The 20,814-nt window shown below is 36.6% G+C and overlaps 3 protein-coding genes across 6 annotated transcripts in view; all 3 read left to right on the top strand.

Moving 5' to 3' along the window:
* The first annotated feature begins 266 nt into the window (after window positions 1-266).
* Window positions 267-1,993, top strand: LOC108488964 (uncharacterized). Its single transcript, XM_017793216.2, has 3 exons — window positions 267-433; window positions 999-1,230; window positions 1,331-1,993. Exons 1-3 carry the CDS (start codon window positions 342-344, stop codon window positions 1,595-1,597), a joined length of 591 nt encoding a protein of 196 aa, XP_017648705.1. The 5' UTR covers window positions 267-341; the 3' UTR covers window positions 1,598-1,993.
* Window positions 1,994-2,500: 507 nt separating this feature from the next.
* The window catches only part of LOC108489520 (uncharacterized), a 28,132-nt gene continuing 9,818 nt past the window's right edge, over window positions 2,501-20,814 (top strand). Inside the window, exons 1-3 of one of the 4 annotated variants that reach the window (XM_053020167.1) lie at window positions 2,501-3,986; window positions 4,561-4,837; window positions 6,021-6,113. In XM_053020167.1, coding sequence (XP_052876127.1) covers window positions 3,276-3,986; window positions 4,561-4,837; window positions 6,021-6,113 — 1,081 coding nt within the window. In that variant the 5' untranslated portion in view covers window positions 2,501-3,275. Of the gene's footprint in view, window positions 3,987-4,560; window positions 4,838-5,226; window positions 5,631-5,893; window positions 8,074-20,814 lie in introns of those variants that run through there. The other 3 variants (XM_017794129.2, XM_017794137.2, XM_017794136.2) reach the window with 3 other exon arrangements.
* On the top strand, window positions 11,468-12,313 carry LOC108488822 (abscisic acid receptor PYL2-like). Its single transcript, XM_017793108.2, has one exon. It carries the CDS (start codon window positions 11,597-11,599, stop codon window positions 12,176-12,178), a length of 582 nt encoding a protein of 193 aa, XP_017648597.1. The 5' UTR covers window positions 11,468-11,596; the 3' UTR covers window positions 12,179-12,313.

The following is a 20,814-nucleotide window of genomic DNA, read 5'->3' as shown; positions in this document are numbered from 1 at the left end:
AAGTTGTAATTTTTATCAATGTAATTGAGTGTTTGATGTTTTCAAGTAAGATATTGGTTTGATTCTAAATTCATTCAGAGTCCAAAATAATTAATTCAAGAAAAAAACACTTGTTGGATATTATGAAGCTGAAATTAAGACCAAAGTAGAACAAAATTAGAATGTAAACGTGTGAACAAAATGACCTCATGATTTCTAACCCCTCAAAATAGAAAGTTTTACCACAGTAATATTCATTTGCTTTCTTCCATTTTCAAGATCTCCTATTTCCTCTCTGCAGTGCAGTTCCTCTTCTTTTTCCTTCCATTGCGTGGGGGACCTTCTAAAGTTTCCATTCTCCAATGGCTTCTTCAAAGGAATGGGCAAACTACATCTCCTCCATTGCTTCTTTTATGTATTTCCTTCTTATTATCTTCCAAATCCCTCTTTTCAGGTACTTATTACATTTCACCTCCCCCCTTCTTCTTCTCCAGTTTGTATGGCCTTCCTTTTTGTCTTTTATAGTATTTCAAAGAAACTGAATATTCCATGCCATCTGTTGCTTCTCTCTTTTCTTCTAGTCACCACATTTCGTAAACCGGAAAGTTTAGCACAACAATTGTGTTATTTTGCTTAAACATTATTCCTAGGAACTGTGTCATTTTAACTTCCTTTGTTCATTTTCATATATTTTGTTTTTCTTCTTGCTTTGCTAACTCCTACATGTTTGAGGGAAGGGAAGACAAAATGAGTTATGTGCATGAACAAAATAATGCACCAATGGTTCCACTAAACTCTCCTCCAGCTGATACAAACACCATTTTTAGCATTCTAGCACTATTTTATGGGTTTGGCCTCAAATGGCAAAATCCCCTTGTTTAAGATTTGCTTTTACGGTAAAAAAGTGTTTTCTTTTTTAATAATTAAAAGCAATGCTAAACACTCTCTTAAATATATGCCAAAATCCCCAAAATCCAAATCAGAATATACCCAAATTATTGATTTGTTCTGCTGTGCAGGGTACCATGTAGATTTGGAATGTGCAAAACACCCGTTGAGGTAACAACCTCTCAGTTGATGGCCAGTGAACTCTTCCCTACATATGTAGTTAAGGTCCTTCTATATCCAGGGGCTGTTGCCAATGCTATCATCAAAAGAAGGACTCTTCCAAGGTATAGCAAATTGCTGAAATTATATAACATCAGTGCTTTGAGGAAATCTACTGCTGTATCTGATCTCCAGCGCCTAGAGGTAAACATTTACTCACAAAAGGACTCATATCCATCTGTGATTAGATAGAAACTTTTTGGTGATTCAATGATTTCACAAATATCCCAACATCTTTTTGCAGATTCTTGCCGGAAGCTACTTGTCTGTGGTGGGAGCTTTTATAGGTCTCTCAAGGCGTGCAAGAATGAGCCTTTTTGGGACAATGCTTATAATATGGAGTCTTGTCAGAGAGATCGTTCTGGGACAATTTCATAACATGTTCCCCACAAAATCTATTCAAATGTACCCAACATTGATACTTGCTGTTGTTTGTGCTTTTTTGTCAATTAAAAAGGATGTAAGAAAACTAATCCATAGTCCCAGAGCAAGGCGAGTCAAATTGTCGTGAAAGGTATATGGAATCATCGGTGGAGTATGCAACTGCGATATTGCAAAATTTGGTGGTATACTGTTTTGAAACCAAAAGCAAACAATTAGCCCACCACTGGAAAAGGGAAGGAAGAACATCAGAGATGTATTTTCAGAGCAGCTTTGAGACCTAGTACAATTTTTTATTAGCTTCTTTCCTTTTCTGTATTAAAGCAAAAAGGATTTATTATATTTAATGCTCATTGTTGTATTTGATAACTTCATCAACATTTGTTCTCTAAAATTGCAGCGTTTCTGTCAAAAAGTTGCAGCTGAGAAAATAACATGTCACACACATCATCAATAGAATCAACCCTGTGTTCGAGCTAGTGTACCAATTGGTATGCCTTTAGTAAATTAAAGTAACATTGTTCCACTTTAGTGTTAAATTGTTGACCTAGTAATCAACTATTTAATCATTTGTACCTTTGTCAGGTGTGTTTTTGTATAGGTTGATTCTGCACTGCTATTATTATTTTTATTATTTTTATTATTTATGTTAATTTTACTATTTATGTTCAGAATTTGCAGGTGATCTCTAAAATTTCAATCTAAGTCTTCGTTAAAATACAATATATATTACTATTGTACACGACTTGTCGGTGAGTCTAAAATATAATTTATGCAATATATTACTATTCTACCCTTGTTGATTCTAAAATATAATTTCTCAAACATGTTTGTATCAACACTATACTTGTAATTATACTGTATTAGGAACTGATCCATTTTTCTATAAAGGAAAAAACAAGAAGATGAAACTCAATATTTTGGTTCAATCACTTTGAAATATGGAATCCAAGGTCTTGAATTGGAAAATTAAGAAGAGTAAGTTTGAGACGCATCCATCCATAACAATGGTTTCTACAAACACCAGGTAACGGACAAAGACTAACATATGTTTATCCTTAATTACTTTGTCTTCTTCTCTAGAAAAATTCCCACCTTATATTTAACCACAAATTAACACTACTTTGAGAATAAATGTGAGATAGTCAGATCCATATTCGCAAAAGCACCAACATTCTTTCCCACTACCCACTGCAGCATATCGAGAAATTCTTCAGAATTCGAAAGCTTTTCTGTCTTCATTTTTACCCTTTTTGTTTTTTGCTTCTCTTTGTTTGCTTTAGTTTTAAACTCTTCAAGCTTATTCAGAGAAGCCTTACTGAGTTTGGAATTGGGTTTTACTTCTGTGTCTGGAATTTGCATTGTTAGTGTAGTTTCTGTCGCTGGGAACTTGTTTTGCTTTGTTGGGATTATAGTTTATGATACAGCGTTGGTTTTTGAGGCTAAAGGTTGATCAACGGTGGACTTTTGGCTAGTTCTGTGAGTGGGTTTTGGTTGTAGAGGGTAGAAATCGTGGGGTAAGATTCTACAAGTGATCTTTTCAATAGTTTACAGCTTACCAATTTCTGAAAGCTGGGAATTTTGTTTTGAGAACCAGAAACTGTGACGGTTTCTATATGGCCTTCTCAAGTGAAGTATGCATATTTTGCTAAATTTCAATAGATTTTAGATGTGGGTTTTAGTTTCCAGAAGCTGATATTGTCTTTGGAATTTAGAATTTTATACTTGTATATAGGTTTCACTTGATACCTTATCTGTAGAGATGTTTAATACAAGCTTGCAAATGTCACTGAATTGCCATCTCAAAGATGTTTAATACAAGCTTGCAAATGTCACTGAATTGCCCATCTCACTTATCAGTGTCTGTAACTAGGCAGAGAAATGTTTGTAAGAGAAGGTTGAATCCGGTTCTAGCTGTGCCCCCGTCCTCAGTGATCTTACACACTGATGAAAGTGGGGAATTTCCTGAATCTAGGAACAGTTCTAGTTCAAGTAATGCTTCTTTAAGCAGCTGTGCTGGGTCCTTGCTTTGTCATCCTAATACTGTGGGGATAATGGGAGGAGGATCTGTTGATTCTACTCTCAGTTTCATTAGAAAACTTGTTCATTGGAGTAAAGAAAATGAAGAGACTTGCATGCCCTTTGTTCTTTGCTCTGATCCAGTGTTGAATAGGGAGCTTTTATCCCTGGAGAGGAATTCTTCTACTCTCTGCAGTAGAAATGCACGTTCGCAATTTGATCATAGCCCGATTGTCGAAAATTTACTAAGTAAAAGAGTTTTCCTTGAGAAATCAGGAGCTCAGTGCATTGTAGTGCCTTGTCATATTTCACACTCATGGCATGATGAAGTGTTTAAGGGATGTTCTATTCCTTCCCTTCACATGGCTGAGTGTGTTTCCAGGGAGCTTAAGGAAGCCAAGTTGAAGCCACTAGAAGCTGGGAGCCCTTTGCGGATAGGGGTTCTTGCCACCGATGTGACTTTAGAAGCAGGGTTTTACCAAGAGAAACTGCAGAATGAGGTAAATCCATTCCTGATTGTTTGCCGTGAGAAATAGTACATGCATTTAGGTAAATGCAAAATATATATATATATATTCAAAAAAAATAGAATACATTTTGTCTGTTAAGGAGATCCTTTATGGTTGACCTTCATATGCTTGGAATGCTTTTGAAGGCACCGACTAAAGTTTAGGTAATAAATTTACCAACTAAAAGTTTCAAAATATTAAGAAATGCAAATAAGAATATAACACCTGTAAGATTTTAAATAATGGTCAATCTATTATTGGTTTTCATGTTTGAGGCAATTTGGCCGCTGCCGGGGCAAGGAAGAGGGAAAGTCTAAGTGGATGTAGATATATATATATATACACGTATATATACACATATATATTATCCTTCATAGCTTGTAGGTATCTCTTAACTAGTTTAGATTATATGTTTGGCATGATATGAGCACATTTTATGTTTTTGATCATAAATAATCTCGCAAAAAGTTTCAATATCAGTGTTTTCAAAACCTTTGTAAGGTGTTCTCTCACTTACCATGGAGATCTTCAGTATCACTGTTTTAAACCTTATGTACGCATACAGGGATTTGAGGTTGTGCTGCCAGATAAAGCAACCATGGAGCACACTGTAATCCCTGCAATTGATGCTATAAATAGAAAAGACATGGAAGGGGCACGAAATCTGCTGAGAATCGCTCTCCAAGTCCTCTTGGTGAGGGCAGTTAACACTGTTATCCTTGCGTCCAATGATATGTGTGATCTTTTGCCACGAGATGATCCACTTCTTAAGAAATGTATTGACCCAATGGATGCATTGGTCATGTCAACTATCAAGTGGGCACAACAAGCTGTGAAGGAAGGTACATAAAGGCTGCTAAATTTTTAGTTTTATGCATTCTTATTGCGACTTTTTTTTTTAGTTAAATTATTACAGGCTTTCCTAAGATTCTGGGGAATATGTTCTGAAAAAATGCCCCATATTGTTCTGTTCATTTGTCAATTAATAAAGTGTATAAGAACAGAAACTGCAAAGAAAATTATTAGTGAGAAGAAGTGCCTAAAGTCTTCGACGATCTGCTGACTTAGAACAATAGGTGATTGTTCTTTCTGAGGGTTCTTCATCTTCAGTCAGCCATGTTAAGCATGTCAGAGGATAGCTGCATGATTGATTGCCTTGCTTCAAATCTACATGTTTTTCAAGAACAAAACAAAATGATAAGAAAGTAACTTTCTGAAAGCAAACATGCAGCGAATCGAGGAACAACGACAAGGGTGAAAGTAAGATTACTTCTGCAATGAAACAGGGAAGAAAAGCATTTCGTGTGGATTCATCTTCCCAATGCATCTCTTTCCACCACTTTTCCTTTCCATGAATTCTGATTTCGTTTCTCTTTGCACTGTCGGAGTTGAGTGGAAGTCTCGTCAGCTTTGGGCATGCATACACATGAATGTCTTTCATGCATGAGAATGGCAGAGCATCCTTGTAAATGCTTTTCAATTCTGGTAGATACTGTAAATAAAGAGATTTGAGTTTTGCAAATGGGCTTAAAGTTCCTACCATCTCTGCTATCTGACTCAGTTTTATCTCATTGATTATTTCTTCCATTTTATGGCAATTTATTACTATAAAATGCCTCAGATTTTGAGCTAGAATCAACCATGTTATGTCCCTTAATGTTGAACATCCTGATATGTATACCTTGACAAGGCTTTGAAAGCACATTTGATGTTCAACCACAGGGATTTGAGTCTGGTTAGGTGCTTTTGCCCTTGTTAAGTCCATCTCAGTCTTCACTTCTTCCAAACTCTCACATTTACTAATCTGTATGTAATTTAGACACTTGAAGTTTGCTAATGATAGAATATTCAGTTGCTTTGAGTCCCTGAACGAGTGAAGACCAATCTGTTCGGTGCAGGTATGCAACATTTCAGCACTCATTAATCTCTCAAGAGCAAAAGCACTTGTCACCGACATGCTCAACTCATTGAGGTTGTTCAAGCTCTGCATTTCTTCTACTAAGCACTCATTGTTATCTTTGGCAGCCGATTTGTTGAAAAGAAAAGAACCCATCATCTTCAACATTTGCAGCTTCGAGAACCCAGATATCAACCCTCTTGGGATTCTGATGCCATCAAGTAAGTACTCCAATTTCAAACATTTCAGCTTTTCTAAAGCCTTCAATTCAGTTGGTAGCTGTCTTATACCTGTATATGATAGATCCAAATACTCTAGAGATGCAAGTTTTGAGATTCCCACCGGCAATTCTCTTATACCTCTATTAGCTCTAAAACATAGAATTTTTAGACCAGACATAAATTGGAAGAAGTCATTGTGGATCACCTTTAACTGGTTTTGATTGAGAAACAAAGTTTGAAGATCAGGACAGTAAGGTGGTTCGTTTAGAGCTTCGATCTTATTTTGCATCAATGACATTCTTTTTATACCTCTCCATTTTCCAACCTCAGGCACTTGAGTCAATTCATATCCAGCTCGAACAAAAAACTTCCACTTGTGTGCATAAAGCCTACATGCTATCCACAAACACATATCACGAATTACATCATGCATTTTCACTGTCGAGTCACTTACTTCTTCCAATAAACATGAATGAATAAGAGAACCAATGATTTGATGGCCTTGCTTTCGAGCTTGACTAATGCTTTCATATTCATCCATAAACCCTTCTACTATGCAGCAATCTATGAAAATTTCTTTCGGAATTCGGTAATCTTCTGGGAATAAACTACAATATAAAAGGCAACAACGAACCAAGTCATTTGGTAAACAATCGAAACTGAATTTTAGAAGTGGATATACCACTTCATCCATATCTGGAAAAACGGAATTAGCTGATCTCTTCAAGACTTGAATTGCATATTCCCATTCTTCAGGTGTTCTCTTGCAAGCCATGGCTCGACCGATGGTGATGAGTGCAAGAGGCAATCCTCCACATTCTCTGGCCACTTCATGAGCTAGGTCTCGAATGTTTGGATGACCATCAAGGATATCATTGCCAACATGTTGTTCAAACAATTCCCAAGCCTGTTCTTCTGTCAAACATTGAACTTCAATCATCTTATGGGCTCTCATTTGGCCACACACCTCATTAGAACGAGTTGTAAAGATTATTTTGGAACCATTTTCATAGGTTGGGAGAGGTATCCCTACCTTTAATACATCAACTCGTTCCCATACATCATCCATCAGCACTACAAATTTCTTCTCTCTTAGAACTCTGAAGACATCCATAGCTTTCTCTTCAGCAGATTTTTCTCCCCACATTCCACTAAAAAGGCCTATCCTCTTTGCAATGTCGTCTTGAACCTTTGCAATCCTAAACCCTTTAGACACCATTACCCATATCACCATATCAAATCCATTGGATGGAACACTGATCTTGTTATTGATTTCAGTCAAGATCCTGGTCTTACCAACCCCACCAACCCCATATATACCAACAATCCTCGCATGTTTTTCTTCAAGGATGCTCCACACCTTATTCAACATAGATTCCATGCCTACGGAAGAGTCGCACGGTCTTTCAACCGCCAGAGCTGCGGGTACCTCCATAGCAACCACCTCAAAAGCTCCTTTTCTTTTTAAAACCTTAACATCGTGGAGTCTTTTGACCACCGTTTTGCTAAATTTGAGGGTAGACCTGTAATTCATGGAGCAACAGCCTCCCATACATAGGTTCTTCATTTCTTTTTTACCATCTATAATTCGTTGATCAACTTCGTTTATCATAGTTGCAGTTCTTGAAAGCCATCCTTGAACTTGGTTTAATGGCTTCAGACATTGCTGTTCAGCAATGTTAACCTTCCTAATCACATCGGCCCTTTGCTCCTTTAATTCGTCCAAAGCTGTCTTCAACTCAGAAAGGCTTTCTTCAAGCTGGTATGTGTAGATTGCTTGGCCGGCAACACAATCCCAGCAGCCGCTGGTTATTTTATCACAACACATTAATTCAAAAGAGAAAATATTACCCATAGTTTATGGTAGATTGATCTAAGGAAAATTGTATCGAAAGAGAAGAAGAGTGATTAATGAAAGGGATGAAGAACAAGGATGAGTCTACTTTATAGTCATCATAAATGGAAATGGAGACGAGGAGCGTGGTGGGTATATTTGATTTAAATAAATCTACTTAAATGAATTCGTTATTGGTCAAAAGCTCGATTAATCATAAACCTTTTGTTTATTCTCGTCAAACGCGTTTTGATTAATTTAAGCGATGTTTATGACTAATTGCCATAAATAGTCCAAATTTTCTACTCTGAGGTTCCAACTCCATTGGGTGTTTTCATTTTTAAATGCCCTGGAATTGAATTGTACATGTCTGAATGACTTAATCGGGTGGAGGGTCGAGTCTAAATGCAACAATGCAAGTTGCATTTGTGTTTTGGTCTCCTTTTTTCTTCGTTGACCATTCAAACTTCTTTTAAAAACTTGGTGGTGAAAGCCACTGTTATCACTGATGATCACTCGCATAGGATCGGAATTTCAATATTTCTATATGAAAGTATACCCAAACCCATAAGTTTGAAGAGATTTGTTGAACGGATCGAGTCTTTTTGGAGAAGTCTTTGAAGTGTCGTCTTTGAGAATGTCAACTTAATCTCTCAATAATGGAAAGTTTTATCTCCCTCCATGGAGAGTTATATATGATTTACGGAGGGAGCGTATTGTATAAATGTACAATCACTCACCACGAGACAAAGTGAACACTTACAAAAGCTTGGTGGGATTCGAACCCACCTGATGAAATATATGGTAGACAAATGTTAAATTATAAATAAAATGGGTTTAAGTCCAAATACAATGTTGCTTAACAAGGAGCAATTCGGCCCAAAATACTTGACCTAGACAAATTGGGATAAGGCATGAAAGCTTTATATGGGTTCTCTGTCTCAAGCTTGCGTCTTGAAGCTTATACAGAGCATCGCTAGCTGAGCTACTCCGCAAAATGAATAAGGGTTAACACCACTAAACATACGGAATAAACAAATGGGCAAATAAAAATTGATAGTTAGATGTAGGCAGAAGCTTGAGTAGCTTCACAAAAACTTATAAATACCAAAAGCCATAGAATTGACCAAAGTATGACTAATCCCAATTATTAACATAATTCTCGTTTTCCATTTTCTTCAAGACTTTAACTAACTTAAGACATCAGACTTCAGAGGATGCTTCGGAGTAACAACTCTGATACCTGCTAACCTGTTTCTTTATCTTGCAGCCCACCTAAAACGTTGTTCTACCCCAATCTAATAGCCTGTCACAAGTAGACTTCAGCACCTCTAATATGTCAACTATAGTACTTCTCTAAATATAAATATACACATATTCATATTTATTAAAATTTGATGTTGAAATTAGCAAATTGATCAAAGGCTAACATTACCGTACATGTGAAACTTCAAGATTATGACCAAAATATGGTTTTTCCAACAGAGATGGTATTTGACATCCTCAACTTTTGCATATGTATAATATATATTCAAAATAAACAAGTGATTTTTTATAATATACAAATAGACGGAGGTTGTGGTGGCTCATCATGACGCTTCACTCAGCCGTAGAGATGGTAGGATGGTCAGATGTGAGTTACCGGCAAGGACTTGTGAGTGAGAGAGAGAGAGAGAGTGAGTGAGTTTCTTTGCCCCTTGCAACACTCCTTACTTGGTTTGAAAGTACGGTCACATAACGAATGTCACTTTTGTCATCAAAGTGACTCGAATGTTCAATCAAACAATCAAAACATATTTAACGAGTTAAAAGCATGAAAATGTTCAATTCAAATATCTATGGATCATTTCAAAAAAAATATCAAGCTCAGTCAAGCCCTTAAAACAACATTTGAGTGCCCAAAATACAAAAATTAGGAATCAACCCCCCGATAATTGGGCCTATGAATTGATAGGGGCTTTGTTGTCTCGAGATTTATCTCCCCTAAAGCTAAACCTAAATTATTGAATTCGAATGTCTTGAGACACAGGATCATGTCTCGAGATTTTGTCCTTCATATCTCAAGACATACATACTATGTCAAAGGCAATGGTATGAAACAAAGAAATCTTTAAATTAAGAGATCTCAAGTTCGCAGATGTTTTTGTAGCTTGTGAGATAATCTTTCTTAGTAAAAGACGTTGACCTGCGAGAGTAGTGGGATGCAAAATAAGCTCATGAGATGCATATATAATATATATCTATATAGGGCTGGAAGAAAGAAAGAAAGAAAAAAGAGGTGAGAAAGTGGTTTGTCATTGTACTAGTCTGACAAAGCACAACTTAGTATGTGTATATTTTTTTGGCAAATCATCTGCATATAACTTTATTACTAGTACATAATTATATATAATTAAAGGAAATGAAAGTCCACACCATTATACAAAGATGCTATGGGGCATCAAGACCATTAAATAAACTTGTGACATACATTTAGTCAACTTGATTTAATAGATTTTTCCCATGTACGAGAGTCACATAAAGAGAGACAAAATTGTTCTAACCCCCAACTCTACATTTATGAAATGCCCACTTGCTTAATTGCTTCCCCTTCTTGTATTAGAATTATGTCAAGTTGAAGCTATTTTTAGTTGTAATTGCTCTCACCCTCACAAACCAATTGGAATAATCATTTTCAAAGACGGAGATACGTCATTGATTAGTTCTTAATAATGGGATTATACTAATAGATGAACTTGGTCACTCTCCATTATACATTTTTGCTTAAAGTTTACATACCATTTCCAGAAAAAAATTATGTAAACAATACAACCAAGTTGGTATGGAAATTTTAGGAAAATACTTGAAGTAACCGAAATACCTTTCTCAAATTCATGTAATCTATACCATGTTGAAAATGCTAAGTCCCTCTCCCTCTTCTTTCAACACCCATTCAAATTTGTTCAATGAAGAAATGGAAAAACCTTATATACTTGAAATTCGTGGCTATCATTCACCCTAATGATTTTCTTGAATGTTTTTATTATTATTTCGCAACAAATTTTTACTTTTTTTTCCATAAAAAAAAAAAGAGACTACAAATATTGAGATTTGAACTCTAAACATATGGGATTTATCTTTTAAAACCAATTTTATTAATGTATTGAATAATTAAAAAATAAAACAATTTACGGGTTTGCATTTGAGATTCTGGCTATGTATAAATTCATACGCGGTCAATAAATTATGTAAGAATAGGGAAGTATAAGTAGGGACGAAGGTAAAGGGGTCAAGCAAGTGCCTTGACCTCCTTAAAATAGAAAATTTCAACTTTAGTCCTTTCAAAGTTAATAAAATTCTAAGTAAATAATGGTAAAATTATAGTTTAGCCTTCAAAAAATGATAATTTTTTTATTTAATTCTAAAATTATATTTTAACTTCCATAAAAATATATAACTTAATCTCGGACATTTAAAAAAAAAAATTCTGACTTGACTCCAAGATACATTATAGTATATATATATACATGATGAAATGGGAGATTGTACCATACAAGAATTAGAATAAATCCTCCTTCACTCTTTTCCATCATCCCTCATCACCGACTATTTCTTCTCCAAGAAAAAACCCAAACCAAGCTCAGCACCCAAAGCAACACAACCCCATGCCATGAACCCTAGTCTTATCACCTGTTCCAATAATAATCTAACTGATGAAGAAGAAATCTCCAAGCTCGAGTCCATCCTCCAAACCTACCATACCTTTCCTTCATCCTCAAACACATGCACATCTTTACTTACACAACGTATAAACGTTCCCCTAAGCTTTATATGGCCATTCGTCCGCGATTTCGAAAACCCTAATAAGTACAAGCACTTTATCAAGAGTTGCACGATGAAAGGAGACGGAAGAGTTGGAAGTGTGAGAGATGTTACGGTTATTTCGGGCTTACCGGCGTCGACGAGCACCGAAGTACTAGAGGTATTAAATGACGATGAGCATGTTTTGAGCTTTAGGGTTGTGGGGGGAGATCATAGGCTGAATAATTATAGAGCTGTGACATCGGTTCATGAGTTTAAGGAAGGAGGAGGAGGAGAGGTATATAGTATTGTTTTGGAGTCTTATTCGGTGGAGATACCTCAAGGGAACACTGAAGAGGATACTAAGATGTTTGTGGATACTGTTGTGAAGTTGAACTTACAAAAGGTTGCAGAAGTAGCCATGGCAGCAGCTTTGAAAACGCCTACGTGAAATAAAGGTCCATTGGTAGATAAGCTATAGCAGCTTTATCTATGGAGAAAGAGATTGTGATAAATGAGGATGATATTATAATGGGTTATGTAAATGTGGTGTGATGGTAATGAAAATTTTACTTGCTCTCTCTCCCTATTAATTCCATTCAATATGTCAGGTTCCTTCAAGCAATATCAAACATAACAGAAATAAAATATCAGACAAAATACGTATTAAATTCACAAAATTATATCAAACAAATAATGATATATCGTTGTGATAATTTTTTTTTTCTCAAATATGACTATTTGACATCAGTGATATAGAATGTATTTTTATGTTGATATTTATGTTTTTTGAAAAAAATAAGTTTACATTTTTATTACATGTTATTATAATTATTGCCTCCTTCTATTGCACCCATGTTCTAATTTTCTACAAATATCCCTATCGTCGCATCTGTGTCATGCTCTCTACCCATATTGGATGTTAGTTATGAGTTTTCTTTCAGAAATAAATAGATTTATATAAATTAATGTGTAGTAGCATATGTTTAGGTAGGGAGCTAGCCTCTCAATTTCTACTTTCACTCGTTATATGTACATCTATAAATATATTTCCTACCCTCGAATAATTTAGTGTATATATATATATATGCTTCTTTTTCAATTCTACAAATCTATATTTATTTATCTTCTTTCGAAAAAGAACAACAATTCAACTTTTTAGACTAATTTAACTAAAAAAGGCTATTTCCAAGCATATTTATAGAAATCGGTCGATTACACAATTATTTACTTGAAAGGGCCGCTTTTTTGCAAAATGCGCCTACGTGTTTAAGGGGGAAAATGCCAGCAAAGAGCGCCCCTGAGGGAGCGCTCTTTGCCATTTCAGCCAAAAACGCGCTTACGTGGAAGCATTTTGCTGACGTGGTAAAAAAGCTCCCCTAGGGGCACGCTTTGCTCTGTGTTTTTATATGTTAGGGATATTTGCATGTTTAGTCCCTGGGGTTTTTTAGGGTTTTTAGGGTTAAGGTTTTGCTAAAATAAGTTAAGGTTTAGTGTTTAGTGTTTAGGTTTTTGTTAAAACAAGTTAGGGTTTAGAATTTTAGTACATTTTAAAAATAAATCAGATTTAGTGTTATTTTATAAAAAATATTTAAATTAGGGTTTATGTTTTTAAATAATTTAAGTAAATTAGGTTTTTAATGTTTTAAATAAATTAAATTAGGGTTTAAAATAAATTAAGGTTTATGGTTTATGGTTTATAGTTTATGGTTTTAAATAAATTAAGTAAATTAGGGTTCTAGGATTTTAAATCAATTAAATTAGGGTTTAAGGTTTAATTTAATTAAATTAGGTTTAGTTTTTTAAAAAATAACTTTGTGTTTATTTTTTTTTAACAAAATTGACTATTTTTACCCTGAAAAAATAATTTTGAGAAGACGTTTATGAACAAATAGTGTAAAAAAAGCTTTAAGTAGGATGCACTGTCAGCAAAAATATAGAAAAAAGCTCCCACGTGGACGTTCTTTTTCTACAGTAGTTCATGAAAAAATAATTTTAAGAAGACATTTCTAAACAAATAGTGTCAAAAACGCTTCAAGTAGGATGCACTGTCAGCAAAAATATGGGAAAAAGTTATCACGTGGACGCTCTTTTTCTACAATAGTTCATGAAAAAATAATTTTGCGAAGACGTTTATGAACAAATAGTGTCAAAAACACTTCAAATAGGATGCTCTGTCAGCAAAATTATAGAGAAAAACTCCCACGTGGACGCTCTTTTTCTACAGTAGTTCTTGAAAAAATAATTTTGAAAAGATGTTTCTAAAAAAATAGTGTCAAAAACACTTCAAGCAGGATGCAATGTCAGCAAAATTTATGAAAAAAGCTCCCACGTGGACGCTCTTTTTCTACAGTAGTTCATGATTGGCCTTAGGCTATAAACAAGGAAAATTTCATTCTCAGGATGCATAAGTTACAGCAAGAAAAATAAGAGAGGCTAAGAAGAATAGAAATTGAAGATGAGTGAACGTATTAGTGTTGTTCTTTACTATAATGGTGAGGTCTGTGACATCGATAACGACGTTTTTCTTTTATTACAGAATATAGCACAAATGGTTTTTAACCAGAGTATAGATTTTACAGAATTTCATAAATGAATTAGGCGCAAAATCTTCGAAACGATGCCAAGTAGGGTTTCTTCTATTAAGTATCGATTTTGTGCTTTAATTGATCCCGACATATGACTCATTTGATATCAAAGGTGTTCGTAGCTTTGAGGTGATGGTACAGACTCAACTCGCTAGTAGATCATCGTATCTTGAGTTATATGTTCAATTTTCATCGCCAAATGAAACATTTTCAACTTTAATATCAACTGCTGTTCGAGAGGAATACATGACCCCTAGTCGACACTCCATTAGTGGGAGGCAGAATACGGAAGTGCCCGTGTTTGGTGGTAGTATGAAAAACATAACTCCTGCACGACACTCGATTAGTGGATGGGACATGCACATTAGTGGGTCGATGTTCGATGTTGGAAATACGTATTGGGGAATGACATCAACTTTAAGTTGTTAGTAATCCATATCTTATTGGGGACATTACGAAACGTCTACAAGAAGGGATGATATACTCCCTACGACGTCCGCTGGTGAGGGGACATCGTACGTTGCAGATGATGATGAGTTTGATACGGATCCACCTTAAGAGCCCGGCCCGATGGTGTATAAGTTGCATTATTTTCTGAACCAGAGTCTGTTTCATCCGAACCTGAAAACGTTGAAGGGGGTTTAGATTAAGAAGAAGAATATTCGTAATTTAGGGCGCACTACGTTGAAGGGGGTTTAGATTAAGAAGAAGAATATCTGCGATTCAGGGCGCACTCACCTTCAGCCCACATGCATAATATTGATATATCGACATATGATGTGTTGAAGTTTCCAGATATACCATACAGAACCTGTGACTGTACAGGTTCGACATTAGATACGTGTGAGTTGGAAGTTGGTAAGGAGTTTTCCAATAAGGATAGTTTTCTTGGTACTTTGAAATAACATAGCATCAATCACGGAGTTAACTACAATGCGATTAAATCCAAATCTGAGAGGTTCAAGGCCAACTGTGCAGTGCAAGACGAAACATGTTCATGAAAAATCATGGCTTCTTTTAGGAAAAAAGACAAGCTTGTGGGAGATAAAAAAATACAAAGGTCCACATACATGTGTTGTCGGTAAAGTATCACTGAGTGTTTAGGGTTTTGAATAATAATGTTATTACTTAATGTTGTATTATTTAATGTATTTTATTTAGATAGGTGTTTCACAAGGTCATTCCAAGATGGATTCAGGCATGATAGCTAGCTTAATACTATCGATATTGAAGGCGGATCCCAGGACTTCTGTGTCATGCATAATTGCCAGTATTCGTAGCCAATTGAGGTACACGTCTTCTTACCACAAGGCTTGGATAGCTAAGCAAAAGGCGTTGGAAAAGATGCATAGTGGGTGAGACGCTTCATATAATGAGGTTTGGCAGTGATTTCTGGTGCTGGAGAGGTATGTCCTAGGTTGCATAACAGACTTTGAAACGGTCCCTACATACTACAATGATGGATTGCCCCGTGGATGCCAAGTGTTCAAACGTCTGTTCTAGAGCTTTAAGCAATACCGAGACGCATTTGTATACTGCAAGTCATTGGTACAAATTGACAATACCTTTATGTATGGTAGATATATCCATCGGTTATTTTTAGTTGTGGCACAGGATGGCGGTGGGAGAATCCTTCCAATTATATTTGCAATAAGACCGGGGGAGTCAGCTGATGACTGTGATTTCTTTCTTTCTAGGTTAAGGATGCATGTATACCCCTAACTTGATATCTACCTTATATTGGATCGGGGCACTGGAATATTAGCTACAATTGAGGGACATGGAAGTCTATGGGATTGCACACACCATCAGTATTGTCTAAGGCACGTTGCGTCCAACTACTACGGGCAATATCGGTCTACGACTGAACGAAAGTAAGTGACCAACATGGGTATTTAATCTTTATTTATAGACTTTTGGTTTTAATATTCAATTTATTCTGAATGAAATATTGTTATATAATTTTCGCTATCAACTTATATTGGCAGAGTACGAGATCAATAAGGACCATTTTCATAAGGTGTTAGGGAATTTGCGTTCAGTTAACGATCAATGTGCAGGCTACCTCTATAACATACCTTTCAAACAGTGGACACAAGCATACGACGACAGCCTACGCTATGGTCATATGACCACAAACCTGGTTGAATGGATAATTTTTGTTCTAAAAGGAACGTATCATTTACCGATAACCTCGATTGTGCGAGAGACATATTTTCATTTGGTAACACTATTTCCAAAGCGACCAGTGAGTTATAAAGACCAAATGCAAGGAGGCCATATATAATTACGGAAGGTATTGCAAGAAATTAACAAGGCAAAGGCGCGGGTCAACACGATGCACACTGTGTGTCACGATTGTGACAACCTATGGTTTTGTGTGACGGAGTTTGATAGATCGAGCCAATGTATTACCGGTGGGTAATATCGTGTACACCTGATAATATGACTTGTGACTGTGGGACGTTTGGTGCACTTCGTTATCCATGTGCTCATGCAATTGCAGCTTGTCAGAATTTTCGTTTGGATCCCATGAGATATGTCAACGAAGTGTATAAAATAGAATACATGTACAATGTGTGGAGACACGTATTTCCACCTGTCCTAGATAAACGTAAGTGACCGTCTATATTGCTTGTTCCGTTTAAGTTGTTACCGGATAGAGAATTGTGTCGCAAACCAAAAGGTTGACCTTGCTCGAGTAGAATACGTAATAATATTGATATTCGGGAAAGAATGAACCAACAGAAGTTGTATGGATGGTGTTAGAACCCAGGTCAGACAATTTGATCATGTCCAAATTGAAATAGTTGATAGTTACTGTTATGAAACGATGTTGCATTATTTCTATTCCGCCTTATTCAAAAGAACTTATATTTTATTAAAAATATAAAATTAATTTAATATTAAAATATTAAAAACAACTTCTTTTTTATTAAATGAAAAAATATAGAAACAACTTTTACAAATATATTAAACGAAAATCAATGTATATGTCAGTCGAAATCAATGCCACATGGGGGTGGACGATAATTACGCATTGGTTCCTCCTTGGTTGCTCCAACGGGGGTTGTGGTTGCTTCGATTGTGGGTGTTGGGAGGATAACCCACCTTGGTAGAATAAAGAATGTGGAAGTGTTTGCATTACCCATGGCGGAGTGTTTGAATCCCATAAGGCGATGGAGAATGGTAATGAGATGAGCTCGCCGACGGTGCCTCGTGCGATCCCTCTGGTTACGATGACTTATATATCATCGGTTGAGTCGGAGTCATCAAGAAAGGAGATGTACCGAGCCATGCATTCCAACCTGGCATAGGAATAGAAAAAAGAAACATATAAGGGTTAGGATACATATAAGGGCTAGGATACACACTTGGCATGTTGAACTATACTAAAAATTACAAGAGTTACAGTAGTATGAAGATAGATAAAACAAGATATTTCATTCATAGTGTTAATACATGCATTTATAGAGAGGCTGCACATTCTTAATAAACTAACTGCTAGTTAACTGTTACTAACAACTAACTTTCTTTCAATTACTCTAACATTCTCCTGGTTTTTTCCTCTCCTGAAGATCATTGCTGACACTAGTATTGACTGGATTGACTCAAAGAGCATGTTGAAACTCGACAAATTGCTTAGGTGTAATAGGTTTTGTAAGGACATCAGTAACTTGATTGGCTGATGGAACATGTTTACTTGGAGAGTTCCATCAAGTGATGGTCAATCTCAACATGCTTGACTCTTGCATGACGAGTTGGGTTTGCAGACATGGAGACAGCAGAAGTGTTATCACACCAGACCACTAGTGCATGTTCTAAGACCACACTAATTTCTTCTAAAAGCTATTTAACCCATAGCACTTCAGACACATAGTTGGCGAGACTGCGGTATTCTGCTTCTGAGGACGACCTAGAAACTACAGCTTGCTTCTTAGAGCACCAGGCTATTAGATTTTCCCTGAGGTAGATTACATAACCAGTAGTGGACCTTCTATCTTCAATTGAAGATGCCCAGTCTGCATCAGAGTAACAAACAAACTTGAACTGCACTTGTGAGAAATGTAACCCATGCTCTAATGTCTCAATTAAGTAGCGTAAGACGTGTTTAACTGCTCTCCAATGAGTGTCACTGGGAGAGTTCATATACTAACTTAGTTTATTAGCACAAAACAATAAGTCTGGTCTTGTAATACACAAATATTGCAGCATTCTTATAGTACTTCTATATAGATGACCATCTGTAAAAGTCTGACTCTCATCAGAAGCCACCAGCTTAGGCGTGCTCACCATGGGTGTTGGTGTTGCAGCAGTACCTGTCATCCTTATTTTATTTAGAATCTCCTGAACATATTTTCTCTGATTGAGAAACAGTCTTTTAGACGTATTCTGAACTTCTATGCTAAGAAAGAAATTGAGTCTGTCCATGTCTTTAAGTGCAAACTTACTATGAAGCTGTATAACCACACAATCTATAGTCGTATCGGAGCTACCAGTAATGACGATATCATCCACATAAGCCATAAGCAACAGTTGACTATCAGACAAGTTACGCATGAACAATGAAGGATAAGCTTTTAAAGCATGAAACCTGAGCTTGTCAGTCAAATATTGCTTGAGTGTATGAAACCATGCATGAAGGGCTTAGCGCAGACCATATAATGCTTTGTTTAGGCGACAGACCAGCTTCTGACCAGTTGAGTCGAACACCTCGAACCCAGGAGGTTGATCTATAAAACTTTCCTCAGTCAGCTCCCCATTTAGAAATGCGTTATTGACATCAACCTATCTCGATTGCCATTTCTTTATTACTGCAACAGCAATGACAGTTTTGATGGTAACTGCTCGAACCACCAGGCTGAACGTATCTCGAAAGTCAATGCCGGTATGCTGTGAGAATCTTTTGGCAACCAGTCTGGCTTTGTAGCGACCAACAGAGCCATATACTTTCTTTTTAACTTTGAATAACCATTTACAGCTAATGGTTCCGTGATGGGGAGGGAGGGGACACAAAGTCCAAGTATTATTGCACTCAAGAGCCTGAATCTCAGCATGAACAGCATCAATCCAACACTTATGATCCATGGCTGCATAGATGTTAACAGGAGTGTTAGGTTTTGAAGAGGTTATAGTGCTCAGATAGGCCTTTGGCTTAAATATGCCAGCTTTACTGCGAGTGATCATTGCATGGGAGTTGTGGGGAACAATAGCTGGGACACTAGCTATTGGTTGAATAGAAACTGATGAGCTAGATGTGCTAGAGGATGGTTGTATATGGACAGTAGAGCTAGAGAAAGACAAATGAGATGTCTGATTATTAGAGTCAAAGTGACTTGGAGTAGGTGATTTGGATGAACTTGTGACGGGTAGGTTGACATGAGATGATTGACTTTGGTGAGAGGGACTGGGTGATAAGACAAGTAGCTTTGAGATATATTGAGAGTGTGACTTGGATAAGGTATGATTGGTATTGACACTTGCAAAAGGAAACACAGTTTCATGAAAGGTGACATGTCGGGAAATATAGACTCGACCATTGCTAGCTTGACACCTATACCCTTTATAAAGAGGTGAGTATCCCAAGAAGGTACAAGGGGTAGAACAAAATAGAAGCTTATGACTGTTATATGGCCTAAGATTTGGAAAGCAAAGGTAGCCAAACATTCGAAGAAACAAGTAGCTTAGTTTGTTTTGAAACAGCTTCACATATGGAGAGATAAAGGCTAAGAGAGCTGAAAGTAACCTGTTGAGAAGATAAACAGTACAGCTGAAGGCATCATTTCAGTAGGTAATAGGCATGGATGCATGTGCCAGCATGGAAAGGCCTGTTTCAACAATTTAACGATGTTTGCGCTCAACAAGCCATTTTGAGCTGAGGTGTAAAGACATGTGAGTTGCTGTGTGATTCCATACTGAGTAAGATACTGCTTCAACACTTGAAACTCACCCCCTATCTGTTTGTATGGTTCAAAGTTGCAACCCAAATGCTCTCTCAGCCTGTTTGTGAAACTGGAGGAAGACAATAAGAACCTCGGACTTCCTACGCAAAAAAATAGACCCACGTAATGCCACATAATACTGAAACCTATTGGAGGTTACTAGAGCTAGTATCCAGACATCCGCTACCACTAGCTGCAGAGGTGCAGAATATGTAGATACTGAATCGGAGAAAGGAAGCTTATGTTCCTTGCCAATGTGACATGCAACACAAGTAAAGTTTTCTTTATTGGCATCAAGTAACATATTACAACATTGTAAAGCTTTGAGCAGAACACTTTTACAAGGGTGCCCTAGCCTAGAATGCCACACACTTAGAGGAACACGTGTATTAGCAGTGAAATAATGAGCGGTAGATGCAGCTTGACCATTCTCTGCAGCAGCTTTTAAATGCAGCTTGTAAAGTCCATGACGCACCGAGCCATGAAGAAGCACCTCGTTGGTTTTCAAATCCTGCACTTGACATTGTATAGGCAGGAACTCAAACATTATCTGATTA

Source organism: Gossypium arboreum, chromosome 10 (assembly GCF_025698485.1).
Source record: "Gossypium arboreum isolate Shixiya-1 chromosome 10, ASM2569848v2, whole genome shotgun sequence".
NCBI lineage: Eukaryota > Viridiplantae > Streptophyta > Magnoliopsida > Malvales > Malvaceae > Gossypium > Gossypium arboreum.
Note: the sequence above shows the minus strand (reverse complement) of the source record. Positions and strands in the feature narration are given on the sequence as shown.

What these genes read in the sequence shown, in the direction of transcription:
- LOC108488822 (XM_017793108.2), top strand. Translation starts at nt 11,597, where the DNA reads ATGAACCCTAGTCTTATCACCTGTTCCAATAATAATCTAACTGATGAA.
- LOC108488964 (XM_017793216.2), top strand. Translation starts at nt 342, where the DNA reads ATGGCTTCTTCAAAGGAATGGGCAAACTACATCTCCTCCATTGCTTCT. An exon ending in TTCCAAATCCCTCTTTTCAG is followed by an intron (nt 434 to 998) that starts GTACTTATTACA and finishes TCTGCTGTGCAG; the next exon opens with GGTACCATGTAGATTTGGAA. An exon ending in CTGATCTCCAGCGCCTAGAG is followed by an intron (nt 1,231 to 1,330) that starts GTAAACATTTAC and finishes ATCTTTTTGCAG; the next exon opens with ATTCTTGCCGGAAGCTACTT.